This window comes from Chenopodium album, chromosome 1, assembly GCF_948465745.1.
Source record: "Chenopodium album chromosome 1, dcCheAlbu1.1, whole genome shotgun sequence".
Taxonomy (NCBI): Eukaryota; Viridiplantae; Streptophyta; class Magnoliopsida; order Caryophyllales; family Amaranthaceae; genus Chenopodium; species Chenopodium album.
This window is the reverse complement of record NC_137834.1, coordinates 86,748,195-86,765,013: the sequence shown is the minus strand read 5'-3', so window position 1 is coordinate 86,765,013 and position 16,819 is coordinate 86,748,195. Positions and strand designations below refer to the sequence as shown.

Here is a 16,819-nt window from a genome sequence, read left to right as displayed (position 1 = left end):
GGTAAACATTTCGGCGATTTTTATTTCCGGACGAAAAAAAGTCAAAAAATTCTAAAATTGAAGGTTAATATCCACGTTTTTTGAGAAATTTTGGAGGTTTCAGGACCTTGTGTCGAAAAGTCTTTAATTTCTATGGGATACATATTGGGGTCATATAATGCCGTTTGGAACCATATATGATTATTATTTGTTGTCATTAATGTTCGTGGTAGGCTTGAATTATAATGAAATCACTGCAAGTTGTAAACCGGTAAATAGGCCATTTAAAAGCAAATTGAATGGTTCCACACACCCAATTGGGCTCCTTGAGGGTATTAGGGACCATGGTAAACATTTCGGCAATTTTTATTTCCGGGCGAAAAAAGTCAAAACATTCCAAAATTGAAGGCTAATATCCACGCTTTTTGAGAAATTTTTGAGGTTTCGGGGCCTAGTGTCGAAAAGTCTTGAAATTATATGGGATACATCTCGGGTTCATATAATGTCGTATGAAATCAAATTTGATCATTATTTGTTGTCATAAATGTTCGTGGTAGGCTTGAATTAATGAAATCGATGCAGGTTGTAAATCGGTAAATTAGTCGTTTAAAGGCAAATTGGATGGTTCAACCCACCCAATTTGACTCCCGGAGGGTATTAGGGGTCATGATAAACATTTCGGCAATTTTTATTTCTGGGCGTAAAAAAGTCAAAAAATTCTAAAATTGAAGGTTAATATCCACGTTTTTTGAGAAAATTTGGAGGTTTCGGGGCACGGTGTCGAAAAGTCTTTAATTTTTATGGGATACATCTTGGGGGTCATATAATGCTGTTTGGAACCATATATGATCATTATTTGTTGAAATTAATGTTCGTGGTAGGCTTGAATTAATGAAATCGGTGCAAGTTGTAAACCGGTAAATTGGCCATTTAAAAGCAAATTGAATAGTTCCACACACCCAATTGGACTCCCCGAGGGTATTACCCCATGGTAAACATTTCGGCAATTTTTATTTCCGGGCGAAAAAAAGTCAAAATATTCCAAAATTGAAGGCTAAGAGCATTCCCAACAATGAGCTAAAATTGGTTTCCTCATTCTCTCTCTACCCACTTTCTCTCTCTTTCAACCCATGAGCATTTTTGTGATCATATTTTTATCCTACCAATGATCAAAAAAATTTTCTTCCCCATTTTCTCTCTAGTACATCTTCTCTCTAATACCCTCTTATATTTCTCTCTACTATATTATTTTTTATTCTTTTTTTTACGTGCATTGTGGACCCCACATGATTACTATTCATCTTAAAAAATGCTCATCCTATGAGCAATTTTCATTTTGCTCATGAGCATTTTTCAATATGCTCATTGATGGGGGACATCTTTTACCATTTTCGCTCATCATTTTTGCTCATGAGCAAAAAAATGCTCATTGATGGGGATGCTCTAATATCTATGCTTTTTGAGAAACTTTGGAGGTTTCGGGGCCTAGTGTCGAAAAGTCTTGAAATTCTATGGGGTACATCTCGGGATCATATAATGCCGTATGAAACCATATATGATCATTATTTGTTGTCATAAATGTTCGTAATAAGCTTGAGTTAATTAAATCGGTGCAAATTGTAAACCGGTAAATCGGTCGTTTAAAGGCAAATTGGATGGTTCCACCAAGCCAATTGGACTGTCGGAGGGTATTAGGGAATAGGGATCATTGTAAACATTTCGGCAATTTTTATTTCCGGGTGAAAAAGTCAAAAAAAATTCCAAAATTGAAGGCTTATATCCATGCTTATTGAGAAATTTTGGAGGTTTCGAGTAGGGCTATCAATTCGGGTAAACGGGTCGGGTTTGAGTCGGTAAGAGTGGGTCGGGTCAACTCGGATCGGATCAATTCAGATTAATTCCATAAACTATGTGGGTCGGGTTTGGGTTGGGTCATGCTTGAGTTGGGTCACGTCGGGTCATACTTGTTATCGGGTTTGGGTCGGGTTTAGGTCGGGTTACATTCGGGCCGGGTGAACAATATGTCGGGTTTAATTCGGGTTTTCACAGGTTAAAACGGGTTAGGGTAATTCTCGGGTTCGGTTCAAGTCAATAATTTGTGGGTTAAAATCAGTTCGGGTCATTCTCGGGTTTGAGTCGGGTTCGATTCAAGTCAATAATTTGCGGATTATAATCAGGTTGGGTCATTTTCAAGTCGGGTCATTCTCGGGTTCAATTCGGGTTCAATTTAAGTCAATAATTTGCAGGTTATAATCAGGTTGGGTCATTTCCAAGTCCGGTCATTCTCGGAGTCAAGTCAGGTTATGTTCAAGTCAATAATTTGCAGTTTACAATCATGTCAGGTCATTTCTAAGTCAGGTCATATTCGGGTTCAACTAACTATAACTAGATAATTATCATTTTTATCAAGCTAATTATTTCCTTTGACTATAATATATATGGTAATATATTTGGGAACTATAGTTTATAATTTAGGAAGATAATTATCTCCTTTGACCATACAACAAATATATACTATCTATTTAACTCTTAAATTTGAGGATAATGCTCCTTTCTTTTGACCGACTTCGTCTCCCAAGACAAAATGCTTTGATCAACAATAATAAGGTGGTTTAAATTGCATTTAAGGTGATTTGAAATCGGGTCAGGAACAATTTAGGTTGAATTTAGGTCGGGTCAATAAAAAAGTCATGTTGATTTCAAGTCGGGTTAGTAATAGACCGGGTTGAAAATTTGGGTCGGGTTAGTAATAGATCTGGTAAAATTCGGGTCGAGTCAATAGCAAGTCGGGTTGATTTAGGGTCAGGTAAATAACAAGTCGGGTTGATTTTGGGTCGGGTATGTAGCAGGTTGGGTTAAATTCAGGTCATTTAGGAACTGGTCGGGTTGAATTCAGGTCAGGTTAATAACAAATCGGGTTAAATTCGGGTATTGACGGGTTAAAACGGGTATGGGTCAATTTCGGTTCAAGTCAGGTTCAATTCGGATCAATAATTTACGGGTTACATTTAGGTCGGGTCATCTCCAGGTCAGTTCATGTTCGGGTTCGGGTCTCACATACTCGGGTCAACTTGGGTCTAGGGTTGGTTTCAGGTCAGGTTTGGATCACCATTTTTTCGAGTTCAAATGGGTCGGTTAATAATCAGGTTTGAGTCGGTACTTCGGGCCAGGTCAACTTTTAGCAGCTCTATGTGTAACCGGACTTATTAACTGTCATTCGCTTTCGTAACCCCATGATCAAATCCAAACTACTAACTTCTACTAATTTTAAACAAAAACTAACCATCCCATGACAAAAGCTCACTATTAAACTATACCACCAGCATCACATTGCTGTTACTGACTCACTGCTTATGTGATCAAAACCACTTCCCCAAAGTTGACAGTGGATAGAAAAGAAATCAAGAAGAGTAGAGCAAGAACTGCCCAGGAGGAGCCGAGGGGAGTGCAGCGAGACTTTTTTCCAGTAATATTTTATGTTCTTCCTTCTGGGTACCGATTCTTCTCTGCAAATGCAAATGAAGCCCTTTTTAGAGTCCGGCGGTTGAGCAAGGAATGTATGTTTTTGACATAGGACAAGGTCAGTCCAAGAAAGCAGCTTGGACTTCCTCTTCAACCTGCATAAACTATGGAGTAAAGTCCCATTTTATTGATGCAGTCTATGTTCCAATGTAACACTCTGATCCAGATTTTCTGCAACATTGTCATCACACTGCAAGTCCGCAATAACTCCCATGCAGAAGTTCAGGTCACCAGATGGTCATCAAGGAGGACAAACCAGAGTATCAGGTAAACTATGAAATGCACACGGCGTTCCATAAGGAATCATGAAAACTACAAATACACGAAGTATCAAATTTGAAATTTACAGGCAATATTGCAAAGATGCTAGTTTAGGTCCCTATGATTACTTTTTACAGACAAAGTAACAATGAATCGTCAAAACAAGCCTTGCCACAGCCACCAGATTGATCTAAGTCAGGTTCTAACTATGGTAACACATGTAAGGGAGTATATGTTTCCCACAACCAAGCTTGCCCAATGTTCTATCCTTGTTTGGTAATAGTTGAATTTTTCCGGAATGTTGTTAGCAGCTAATCAAGAGAAAGGACAAGGGAAACTGCTTCATTTGTCAGACTTTGGAATGTGACTTACACTATTGGAAGAACTCTCTTGAGGTCCATGACTGGAGGAAAATCTACTTGGAGAGCCTCCATCCGTGGCACTTTTTTCCTTCTTTTGTGAATGCTTGCCCTTCCTATCTTCAGATTCCTGCATAAACGTGAAAATCCTAGTCATGCATTTTTCCATATAGCTTAAACAGTGAAGCAAACTACACTGGTCAAACTAACCTGCTGCTGCCCGCAACCGGGCGTCTTCAGTTCCAGCTCTGTCGCTACATCACTGGAATCATCAGTTCTTTCAAGGTGTCTGGCTTTTCCACTGTCTGAACCTTTGCTTGGTTTGCTCAATACATGAGAAGTGGATGCAGGCTGAATGGGTTGTTGCTCAACATGTGGGTTTGGAGGCGTTGGGTATGGCATAAAAGCTGGGTGGGGGCTAGGAATTGTACTAGCATTTTGGCTTCCAAAGAAAGGGTAAGGCTGAAGAGATGGGTGCATTGGAATTGAACCTGGGGGCACTGCCATAGGTAGCGAATATGAGTAAGGTGGCCCCATAACAACGGAAGATTCAACAGCACCCCAAGGGTAAACTACCCTGAGTCTCTGCTGATACTGAGCATTGAGGTTCTCAATGTCTGATTTCAGGGATGCCTTCTCTTCTCTAAGCTCATTTTTCTCCTGGGTCAACTGTTGCAATCAACTCATGAGAAACGCACTAGGATGATCTCAAAGGCTTTTAAGTACAAAGAATAGCGCAAATATCACCTCATGTGATTCCTCTGAGAGGGTAGCACATTCAGCTTTTAGTTTGTTGACCTCAGCAGTCAAATCTCTTAATATTTGGATGGCATCTGTCAAGATAGTCGCTTTATCATTCTTAGGCCGCTCTGGATCTGGATAAGGGTGAAAATCTATGTCAGAAAAAATTACAGCTAATAATCTTTGTCAACCAACTACCAATTATAGGAATAAATAGTTGGGGTTAGTTGTTCTACTAGAAAAATTGGCAGTGTGAAGGTAGTTCTTTAAAATGTGTGTTCAGGAATCAGGACAACTAGCTTTTGGTTTAGATTTTTGGGGGCTGGGATGGTAGTGGAGTGTGATGTAGCAAGAAATGGAACTAGCCTCAACCTCAAACATCTACTTGAAACCAGTACTTTAATTGAACACTACATTTCATCTTTTACATGGTTTTTACTCGCTAACTGCTACTAGAAAAACTGTCATTGCCTTTATAACTATCACTCATCTAGCTCCAAACTACCCACTAATCTATATTATTTTTGAAATAATTAATCCATTAATAAAAAGCTATATGGCATTACAAATGAAATCTAAATTTAACAAATACATAAATTTATTAAATCAGACAAAGGAATTCTTCATTGAAGCTACAATCGTTGATTAGATCTTACACTTTTGTACATCCTTTACACACATCGCTGGAATATATAGACTTTTTACAGAGACGGTCAAACGATTTATTGTAGCCAAGAGGATGATTTCATTTGATTCATCATTTGAACGTATCTGAAAATTTGACAACCTTTGCGATTCCGTGCGAATCTTTACCAACAAATCGATTGTAGGGTTGAAGATAATAGATTTTTTTATAACCCTACCGTACAATAATCCCTAAGGGGGGGCAAACAACTACACCAACTACCAACAACTATACCATAGGGAGACTAGTAAATCTACACTACTTGTGTAAATTTACTGAAATTAACAACGAAAACTAGAGAAAAACAAAGAAAAAAGAGTAAGATAAAATAGTCTAATTTCACGGCCAAAAATACTACCTCTGTTTTATGTTTTTTGCAACGATTTGACGTTGACATCAAGTGTGAGTAGAAAATGTTTAATCGTTGCAAATAATATGAAACAGAGGTGTATATGATTTAAAAAGGGGAGTGAGTGTGAATAGAAAATGTTTAATCGTTGCAAATAATATGAAACAGAGGTGTATATGATTTAAAAAGGGGAGCGAAACCATTTTTTTTTAATCACCACGGTGATGCATAACCACTAATTTATATCACTATATCATTTCAACTTCTACAACAATGATAGTTTTATATTAAATCAAAATCCCCTTTTTTGAATATTCCTTCCCAAGAAATACGAAGTATGTTATTTACACATTGCAATTTGCAACTCAAAACACCTAATAAATGTTTGGAAAATTTGTCAGAAAAAACCTATTATAACACTCTTTTTGTCAGAAAAAACCTTTTAAAAATTTTTTGGCCAAAAGAAACCTATTTCTATTTTTTTTTTTGTTGAAGACAACCAAAACCTCTAATTAACTTAATTAGCCCCTGATTACCCCTAATTAACTACTTAATCTTATTTAATTAATTAAAAATCATAAATAAATTGATAAATTACAAAAAAAACATACACCACCCCCAAACCCCATCACCAGCTGCCACCCCCGCCAGCCACCAGAACCCCCCACCCCTCCCCTTTCCCCCGCGCCGGCAAAGTCCCCCCCCCCTACCCCTCCTATCGGTGCAGTGGAGTGGGTTGGGCTGGGTAGGCCAGCCTTAGGAGAGGAGGCTTAGTCGATGTCGGAGTTGGGTGGTGGTTCAAGGAAAGAAGAGGGTAACGCAGGGAGGCGTAGGGCGGGGGTTTGCCGGTGCGGGGGGTAGGGATTCTGTTTGCCAGCAGGGGTGAGGGTGGGGGTGGCTGCTACTAGGGGAGGTGGAAGGGGGAGGGTGGCAGGTGGTGATGGGGTTGGGGGTGGTTTAAGTTTTTTTTTATTTTAATTTATCAATTTATTTGTTATTTCTAAATAATTAAATAAGATTAAGTAATTAATTAGGGGTAATCAGAGGCTAATTAGTTTAATTAGAGGTTTTGGTTGTCTTGAACAAAAATTTTTTTGAAACAAGTTTCTTTTGGCCAAAAAAATTTTAAAAGGTTTTTTCTGACAAAAAGGGGGTTATAATAGGTTTTTTCTGACAAATTACTACCATATTAACATGTGGTCCATTATTTGAAACGGGAGTAGTTTTTGAAGTCCTTTCTCACAAAACAAGTGTTATATAAGCTATGGAACCAGATGTATCACAGATTTGATGTAAACACTCAGGAACTAATAGCATTAAAAGTCACCAATCATGTCTCTGATTAAACTCCCATCAAAAAAATTTCAATAACCTTCTTTATGTTCATACTCTCACTCAGACAGTCATGCACTTTAACTACATTAAGTCTTGTTTGGATTAAAAAATGAGATAAATAAATCCCCATGAAAGAATAAAAAATTGCAATGGCAATTATGTTTTAGAATGCAGGTTGCAATGTATGGCAGACGAAAACACTGGATTTGATGTTTGACAAACTAATCATTCACTTAAAGTTGTCCTTTGTTGATGACAATCCCTTACCTCTGGACCAGTAAAACTAGCGGAGAGCAACTTATGAAAGACCTACATTGGAAAAGTCTAGGTAAGAGAGGAAGGTCAAATGACTACAAAACAGCTAAAATCCAGAAGAGCAAGGTCAGAAATATTCCTCTAAGTTGTGTATCAGATAAGCAAATTTCTCAAGCAGACCTTTTTGGGGATATATGTAGCATACCTGCGTACGTTCTGTATGAAATATTAGCGTAAGAGGTTCCTAGGATTCCTTGTTTATCCGTCTAGCAATTGGGATCATAAGGCCTTATAAAGGTCTGAGTGCTTCTAATTGTCAAGAAATTCAAGCAATGGAGCAGTCAGGAAGATTGGTTGATTTCTAACAGTAGCAGTGTCTCTAAAGGTTTGTGTGCTTTCATAGTTTGGAGAGCCACTCATTGTCTCATCTTAACCCAAGCCCAACTCCCATGCTATGAAAGGTGGCTAATTGTAAATAGTAGTAGTGCTAGTGTGGTGTCATGGCATTGAGAGTCGTCATATTTTATTTTTTAAAAGCAATGATATGCATAGTGTATACTACCCCTCTGGAGCCTCGAGCACTTCTTACTCCCAACAGTATCATAGTATAACATTAACTTATCAATTACGTTTTTCCAATAACACCAATACCACAAAGATGATAATATGAAGGCAACAAATCAGCAAGGGAGAAGTATGTACAAAAGAAAATACTGTATAGATTACCTAAAGCACTACCAAGCTCTTGAAATTGATCATTTAATCGATCCCTCCTCAACTTTTCCCGGTCTGCCTTCTGAACCTTTCGTACAGCAACAGGATCCTTTACTTCTGGCTCAGGCCTTTGTCTATGAAACAAAAGACTAAAACAAAAAAATACAAATCAATCCTTTCCTCTGCTAATCAAAGGCTCACCTTGGTTGATTAATTTCATGGGAATTCTTTCCTCCATTCAATATAGGGCTATCAATTTCCTCTCATTTTCCACCCACAACTACTTCTCATTAATGTGGCTACATAATTAACCTAAAGAATGATAAAATTTGTTCAATTATAAAAGTATAAATTAACTAGTACACTTTGACAAAGCAAAAATTCAACAATATATATATGATCATGTCACATTACTTCACTTAAATATCTACTTCATTTACTTGTTCTACAAATTGCAACTTTCTCCAGAATTTCCCATAGTTCTTCCAATTTACTGAACCACAATTTCTATATAGTTCATCAATTTAATTACTTAACAACTAATTTAAAAAATCCCTATTTTCAAATTCTTCAAAATCAAGAAAACAATAAGAAAAACACAAATAAACTGAAACCCAATTCTAAAATTTGCAGATAAATACCCAGAAAATAATAATACTAAGAGAGATAGAGTAAAAAAACCTGGAATCAAACAGGGAACTTTGGGATGGATTAAGAGGTTGACAAACTTTATCAGTTTGCCACTGATCCATACTTTAGTAGTAGTATTAATTTCCCAATTAATTCTACTTCAAAATAAACTAAATTAAACTAGGTTTTTTTTTTTTTTTTTTTTTTTTTGGAAGTGGGTAAAATTTTTGATTTTTGATTACACTTTTTGTACAGAAAATTATACAAAATGAGTAAGAAATTACAAAAAAATTGTGTTTGTTTGTTGTTGTCTCCTCCTTCACTTGCAAGATCACATGGAAGATGAACCGAACCCAGAAAATTATGAAACATAAAATAAAAATGTAATTGTGGCGTGCACACGCCTTTTTTTTTTTTTTTTTTTTGGGGGGGGGGGGGGGGGGGGATATGTACAGTGTACTGAGGTGAGAATTTAAGTAATTTTACAAATCATAATCATAGTTGACTTTATTATTGGATGTAAATAAAATTATTGAATATAAATAATATAAAAAGTAATATACTTTAGGTTTAGGCATTACCATAGAATTTTAGATTTCCATAAATAAACCTTTGTAGTTGACCATTTTGTCTATATGCATATGTTTAGGGTAACCACCCTAATTAACAGGTTTTAGACAAAGTGTAATTGGATCTTGGATATAGAGAGCAATCATTATTTGTAAAATCATGGATCATATATCAATGATTATTGGTGTATAATGATTGTTAATGAATACCATTCATTATTCATTTATATATTTCACGCAATACAATGTTAAAAATACTTATTATTCGTAGATTGTTGTGAGAAATCACCATGAAAAAAAAAAAATTAAAATTAAAAAAAAAAACTAAACTAAACTCCCTAATTATGAAACACGGCTGTATACTCAAATTAGATAATTAGATATACAAATTTCCCATCTAATTATTAAAGATGACAATAAGCTTCTCAAAGCAAATAGAATTAGGGCTACACTCAACCAAACAATGCGTAGTAAAAGTTCTTTCTGTGAGAGAAAGTTACAAGAGAAAAAACTGAAGGCATTGAAAATTATTGTAATTGAGCAACTCTTCTAATTTCTAATTCATAAGCAATGCATTAAATTTTTAAACATCCAAATTACAGTCATAAAAAAACTTGCAATGTATTGCTCTCTTTCGTATAATTAAAGACGGTACATAGTAATTTGTACACAATGACCCTTTTCACAGAGATCCACTCTCAAAATACAATATTAACATGTAATTAACGTAAAAGATCAATATATAACTGGAGAGCAAAACCCAAATCAACAATCCTTCGTTTATATTGAGAAACTAATTTGTAAAAGAAACAAAATAAAATTTGATTAAGGTACAATGAATAGGATCTATGAATAATTAGCAATACATCAGAAGTTATGTCCAGTATCAACTTTAATTACTTTCATCCATTTGAAAGAGAAATCTACGCACCTCCCCCTAGATACCTGAACAAAATTGGCAAACAAAAGCATATCAAATAACCATTAGTGTTTGTAAATAAAATGTTGACAATTATATCATTGTAACCCAGCAAGATGTTAGATTGTTCGATACACTGTCATAAAGATAAAGTTCAGGCAGGAAAACAAGGAGAGAAATATTAGGCAAATAACTGCACAGTAAGCTTGACATCAAGCCTGGGAGCAAATGGGAATGGGAATGGGAATGGGAATGGGAAGGTTAATAAGTTTAAAGTAGCAAAAACGGAACTATTCACGTGAAACAACAGTATGGCTGTGCATTCGACTCAGCTCCACCCTCCAACTCTCCTTTCCCCAAGTCCATGTCCTACTGCTATGAGAGACTACATGTCACTTTTGAACAGGGAGTTGGAACTCTGGCAAATAATAAATATTTTTGAGTTTTACTTGATGAACGGGGAGTTGGAACTCTTTGGCAAATAATAAATATTGTCAGTGACCTACAGACCATGAATCAGTCACTAAACAGAACAAAGCCTAATTAAACTTTATCGAAGAAAATTAAGAGAAAGGGACAGATGATTGGCAGGCTTACAGATGGCCAGAGAAAGCAGATACATTTTAAAGCCTATCAATTAGTATATACTTAGAACTAGCTTAGCATATGTAAGAATTAAGACGATTTCAAAGAATCAGCAATAGAGTCAGAACTCTCCGTCAAAAAAAAAGAAATAAGAGGATTCCAAAGAATCAGCAATAGAGTCAGAACTCATAAGATGTCTTATTTTCGTTTGACTTACTCTATGTTCATTGGACTACCATAAATTATATTAAAGGTTTACGGATATATATCAAGTTATCCATTAGACCTATTTCAGCTTCCTCCTAGAATTTATGTTGGATAGATAAAAGATCAAGATTATAATATTAACAAGTGGGGAAAAAAAAATTAGCCCACATCAAGCAATACTTGTTGATGCAAGATATTTTATGGTGTGCAGATGCAGTATATAAAAGTCACCAAGTCAGACATCAATCTTAGTGCCAAAAAACTAACTTTCTTCCAGAGCTACATCCAAGCTAAGGACTCTTTCCAGAAACTGGAACTAGAATCATAAGCACTAAAGCACCAACAATGACACTCATAATCAGATCCAACAAAAGCAGCATAGCGCTTTTTCAAACAACTTTATATGAGCTTGGGGAGAGAAAACTATTGTCCATGCAATGGCTCCAGAAAGACAGGCGTATAAATTATGGGCGTTATATGACTTTCACAGCATAAAAGAGGGCCAAATTGGCGGCCGTTACCAGTAAAATAGAAGAAAAGGAAGGCCAAATTCTATTCTGATGTTACCACTTAACATTACAATAGCATAACATTCAGTGTATTCAATTATTTCAAAAAAAAAAATGGAATAATAATATAATAAAAAAGTACAAACCAAACAAGACCCTTATTAAATAGATGCATATCCTGTCATTGTTGATTGAGAATGAGCATAAGCCAAAAAAAAGAAATACAAATGGATACATCAACTTTTCGTGTGGTATATTAAAAGAAATTGCACAGAGAAACTCAAAATCACATCCTTTGACAAAATTAACAATACTAAACACGTCTTTTCTCCGATTTAGTCAATATTTGATAGTGACAAATTTCCAACTCTCAAAGACTATATAATGTCTAATAGTCAAAATGATGTCTTAATATCCATAGTTTACTTTCCATCATCTGCTATATACATGCTAACCAAGGCCTAAGCAAACAATGAACCAAAAGATAAGTACACAACTACAAATACACTACGAAAAATCAACCAAGTTCGGAGAATTATACCAAGCAATTCATCACTAAACCATATACAGCTAATCCAAGCACTTCATCACTAAACCATAAAAGACTAACTGATAGAGTGATAGATGTATCAACAATGTGATGATTTAAGTTACCTGTTCCAGAATTCAGATACTTGTCGTAGCCCATTGTAGAAAATAAACCACATTAAGACAATGATTAGTGTATCTGTTCAGGATAAGGAGCTCAATAATAAACTGAAATGTACAAAGTGGTTAGTATGAATTATGAAACTAAGAATGAAATCAACAGATGCAAAACTTGCAAGCCTAACAAAATCCTAGCCCCGCACGAAGAATGGCAAACTTGACATTGTTTATGAATTTTGTAAAAGCAAGTAATATCTCCCAGATCCTCCTCAATTAACAGTAGAGATTGCAAAACCATCTTTGCATCTCTTAAAATCATATCACTTAATATGAACATAGTCATCACTAACTCAACTACAGTCATCTGACTCATCTCAAATCTATTATCAGCATCATATACAGACACCAAAGAGACATTGAAATGACTGCAACAATATCACAATAAGACTCATTTTGGATAACAAGAACATCCAACCAATATCTAATAAAAAGATTCATAAACCTTGAACAGACTGATAGCATAAGCAACCGAAAAGGCCATATAAGAATTAAGGATGTGAACCATCGGGCAAATTTTGTCACCTTGAATCCTTCATGAGAATGTGGAAATGCACAGAGTATGATAACAACAACAACAACAACAACAACAAAGCTTAGTCCCAAAATGATAACATGTTAACAAATTCATTTGTGAAAACTTTTCTATATAATGTCAAAATTCATAAAGATTGCAGTTTTTAGGCAGTTGCATTCCCATGAGTAATTGTGTAACAGGGATAGTTATTCATGCTTCGCAGTATATGTTAGGCTATTAGCTTGTAAATATGAAAACTGTCATTCCTTACTCTCAATACTTATTAACACTCACTTCCTCGTTTCCCTATCACCAGTTTCTAACTACATAACCCCTCAAGGCCAGAACATCTAATTCTCAGGCCCTCAAATTACAATAGGTTTATAATGAAACTTACATGCACAGATATGGCATATACCTAATAAATCATATACCATCGTAGAACTTCAAAGCCTTTCTGATTCAAAACATGAAGGTTTTTGGGGTAAATAATCGGAGTTGTCTTCCATGTTTAAAAAATTGTGAGCTCAAAAAGTTCATTGAGGCTTCCTTTCCATCACTTTAGGAGCATAAATCAACACTCAAAATTCCCAGGAATGAGTTGAATTTTTTCAAAGGCTGCCTAAACTTCTGTTCACAACCCCTATAATCTCTTGCTGCAACATCGGTATCACCCCTTTTCAAACATCAAAAGAATGGAATCAAATTGCTATCTGGAATATTTTTGTCAATTTTCTTATCATTGATTTTTTTTTCTTTGATCTCCACCAACAATGGTGGTTTCCCTCCATCAAAGACCAGTGCAAATGGCATACCCGAGTACCCCGACCTCATAACAAACCCATACCCTCTTTCTCTTCCAACAAATGAGCCCCATCCTCCTCTCGGTCTTCATCATCATGGGTTCTATGACATTTTATAAGATTCATCAATCTTGCACATACCTACAGGCTAGCAGTATAGACATAGTATATGAACATAAGCCAATTACCCCAGCGACACCTAAAAACAGCAATAATTCTGAATTTTAACATCACTTGAAAGGGTTTTGCTCAAATTATTATGCTCCACATGTTAATTCATACTCCTAACCTCCATAAAATTACACCCAATTGACCCAATATCATTTAAGAAGACAAAACTTTTCCATTGGTTCTTATCCAATAATCCACAAAGCAAACTTTGTCGGGTTCAATTGTATATCAGCATATATTTTGTATATAATATTTTAGCTGCTGATATTTAACACGCATAGTTTTTGAGGTTTCCATGAACTAAACAGATGTAGCAGTGGAAGCAGTACTCATCCTCAAATAATGCTATGCGCCTGTACTTTATCGTAGATTTATAGTAGTTTCTGAATTCAGACACCTAGTCTAGGGGTGGAAACACATCAAAGCAAAAATGATACTTCACAAATCCACTACAACAGTCCAAGGCGACATGTTAAATAGCATAAACATGTGGAGGCCGCAAATAATACAAAAGTAACGCTCCCACCAATCTAACATATCAAGGCAAATTGAAATGCATGACAAAGAAGAGAAAAAAAATATATGCAAAGGATACTGAAAAGGTAACGCTCCCACCAATCTAACATATAGAGTCCAAAAGTAACATTGTATAAGTAGATCTTACGTTGCACCCAATTCATGATTTCTCAAGGACCTTCACCTGTGAAAACCTAGAGCAATGTCATATTCATGATTTTTCTATACATGAATTGAAAATTTGTATCATAAATAATCTACAACTAGTTATAATGATTCACTAAGCACAATCAATCACCTTTCACAAATACAGAGCAGCAAATAACGTTTATTTGTATGTCACTTGTAGTAAAACCAAAAAAGCCAGGAATCACTTACACTATGTTTGGATAGAGAGAAATGGAGGGAAAAGAGAAGAGAAAAGGAGAGATAGATTATCCTTTGTTAGGATATCTAATGCAAGGAGGGAAGGGAAGGGAATTAAAAAGATCTGTTTTCCTTCCCCTTTTAATAAATCAAATCTCTCTATTGTTGGAGAGATTTGGAAGAAAAATGGAATTTCACCTTCTCCCTTTCCCTTCACTCTTTTTCTTTCCCCTTCCTTTCTCTTCACTATTGTTATCCAAACATATTGTTAGTATTATTGTCATTGCAACTCTAATTGTCTAAAGCCAAGTTAACATACTATGCATATTAGAAAAGTACAGCTATTATTCTAATTTGTTACCCATCATATGCCTCTTGCATATTTCAACACTTTTTGGCTTTATCATATTGAGAAAGTGAGATTCATATTAACTTAAAAGCTTAGTTAGGGTGAATAGCGACAAGAGAGACATCACCTGAACTACATTCAATTTTCCAATTCTTATCCATTTGATAATCCCTATTTTGGTGCAAAGGAAGACCACTACAATGAGTTCAATCTCTTTTATGTAACAAATCGTTTAGAAATATGAGCTATAAAATCAGTATATACCATCTCTTAATCCCTACATAATTTAATTCAAGGAAGGAAAAAAAGGTCCATTGGTTTTGTTTTTTTTTAATCCAATGATCCACAAATCATCCACACGTGGGAGACGACAAATTAAAAAGCTAAATCAATTAGAAAATAGTGCTATCTAAGAAGATGTCATCACCCTAGTTCATGGTGACGAAATGTTGAAATGAAGTTTCAACTTGAGTGCGGGCAACAATTTTTCTACCTCTCCCAATCCCCGCATAGCTGAAAACATTGATCCCTCCCCAACCAAGATCAATGATGTAACTACGACCAAGTAATCAAATAATTTCAATTGCAACAATAAAATTGGCAACTTAGGGTGCAATTCATTCACCGATTTAATTTCAAACTTTTTTACTAGCTAAATCACCCATCTCATGCGGCAAACAATCACTGTCAATACCCACAATCATTCCATTTACCTTATACTCCATGTGTTGTTAACAATGTTGCATCTAACTTTAGATTAGGATAATACATAACATAATGCACTTAGATATAGACAATATAGTATCATAACAACTACCCTACACATCAAACTCCATAAAATACATGTATTGCTAAAATCAAACAAGTTCTCAATCATAATCACATCCTACCAAATTTGAGGTTTTGCTTATCAACCTTAAAACAAACAAACGTAATTAATTCTGGGTCAAATTAAATGGGAAATTGAGATCTAAATTCACTCATAAAATCAGAAATAATAAAAGAGTAAGAAATTAAATTAAATTGAACAATAAAGCTCATCAATTTTGCAAATCATGGTATGAATTTTTCGGGGTGGAAAAAAAAAGGGAATTATTAAACGTAATCCTGAATAATTCATTAACAAAGTTTCAAAATTTATGAAGAACAATTTGGTACTTTGTATAATTTAGAGCGCAAAATAAAAAATAAAATAAGAAAAAAGAAAGAGCGAAAATTGGTGGAATTACCTGGTGAAGATGATGAGAGGGGAGGAGTTGAGCGAATTCGAATTGAGTGGTTTGATGAATTGAAGTTACTGGGTCTACCAGCCCAACGTGGTAGAGGTTAGTTTTTCTTAATCAAATTTCAAGGGAATAAGTAAACCCATGTGCAATTTTTTTTTTTTTTTTAAGGACATTTTTTACTCGACTTAATAAAGCCAACTTTGCTCTATGAAACAAATAACTGGTATGGCCTCAAAACGAACAAGGGATATGGGCGTATGGCCTCGAAGAAATACAATGGAGTATTACCCTCAAAACGAACAAGGAGTATGGACGTATAGCTTCGAAATGGAGTATAAGGGCTAACGAGAAACTCTACCACGAAGGATAATCTATGGAACTATAAGGGTGAAATTCATCCACCAAAAAAAAAAGGGGGGGGGGGGGAGGGGGGGGGTTGAAATTCAATCTTTGTTTGCTAAACAATTTGCATTTTTATTCTGTGTGCAACTAGTTTTTGTTGCGAAAACGAAGCACTGACATATAGCCAATTCCGAGCTCAATTTGG

General features: G+C 35.5%; 1 protein-coding gene and 1 long non-coding RNA gene across 3 annotated transcripts; both read right to left on the bottom strand.

Annotated features, from left to right (window-relative positions):
* Positions 1-3,769: 3,769 nt before the first annotated feature.
* Positions 3,770-9,249, bottom strand: LOC145624775 (transcription factor bHLH121-like). Of its 2 annotated transcripts, none has more exons than XM_081677865.1 (5): positions 8,882-9,249; positions 8,213-8,349; positions 4,869-4,996; positions 4,332-4,790; positions 3,770-4,251 (listed from the first exon to the last, which is right to left on the bottom strand). In XM_081677865.1, the coding sequence occupies exons 1-5, from the start codon at positions 8,950-8,952 to the stop codon at positions 4,105-4,107; spliced, it is 942 nt and encodes a 313-aa protein (XP_081533991.1). In that variant the 5' UTR covers positions 8,953-9,249; the 3' UTR covers positions 3,770-4,104. The 2 variants fall into 2 exon arrangements, with proteins under 2 accessions (XP_081533991.1, XP_081533997.1); XM_081677871.1 differs by having other exon boundaries at positions 8,213-8,334.
* Positions 9,250-10,162: 913 nt separating this feature from the next.
* On the bottom strand, positions 10,163-16,433 carry LOC145624771 (uncharacterized). The gene is made up of 4 exons (XR_014110477.1): positions 16,276-16,433; positions 14,411-14,515; positions 12,274-12,346; positions 10,163-10,344 (listed from the first exon to the last, which is right to left on the bottom strand). It is a non-coding gene; the product is annotated as an uncharacterized LOC145624771 (long non-coding RNA).
* Between the last annotated feature and the right edge of the window lie 386 nt (positions 16,434-16,819).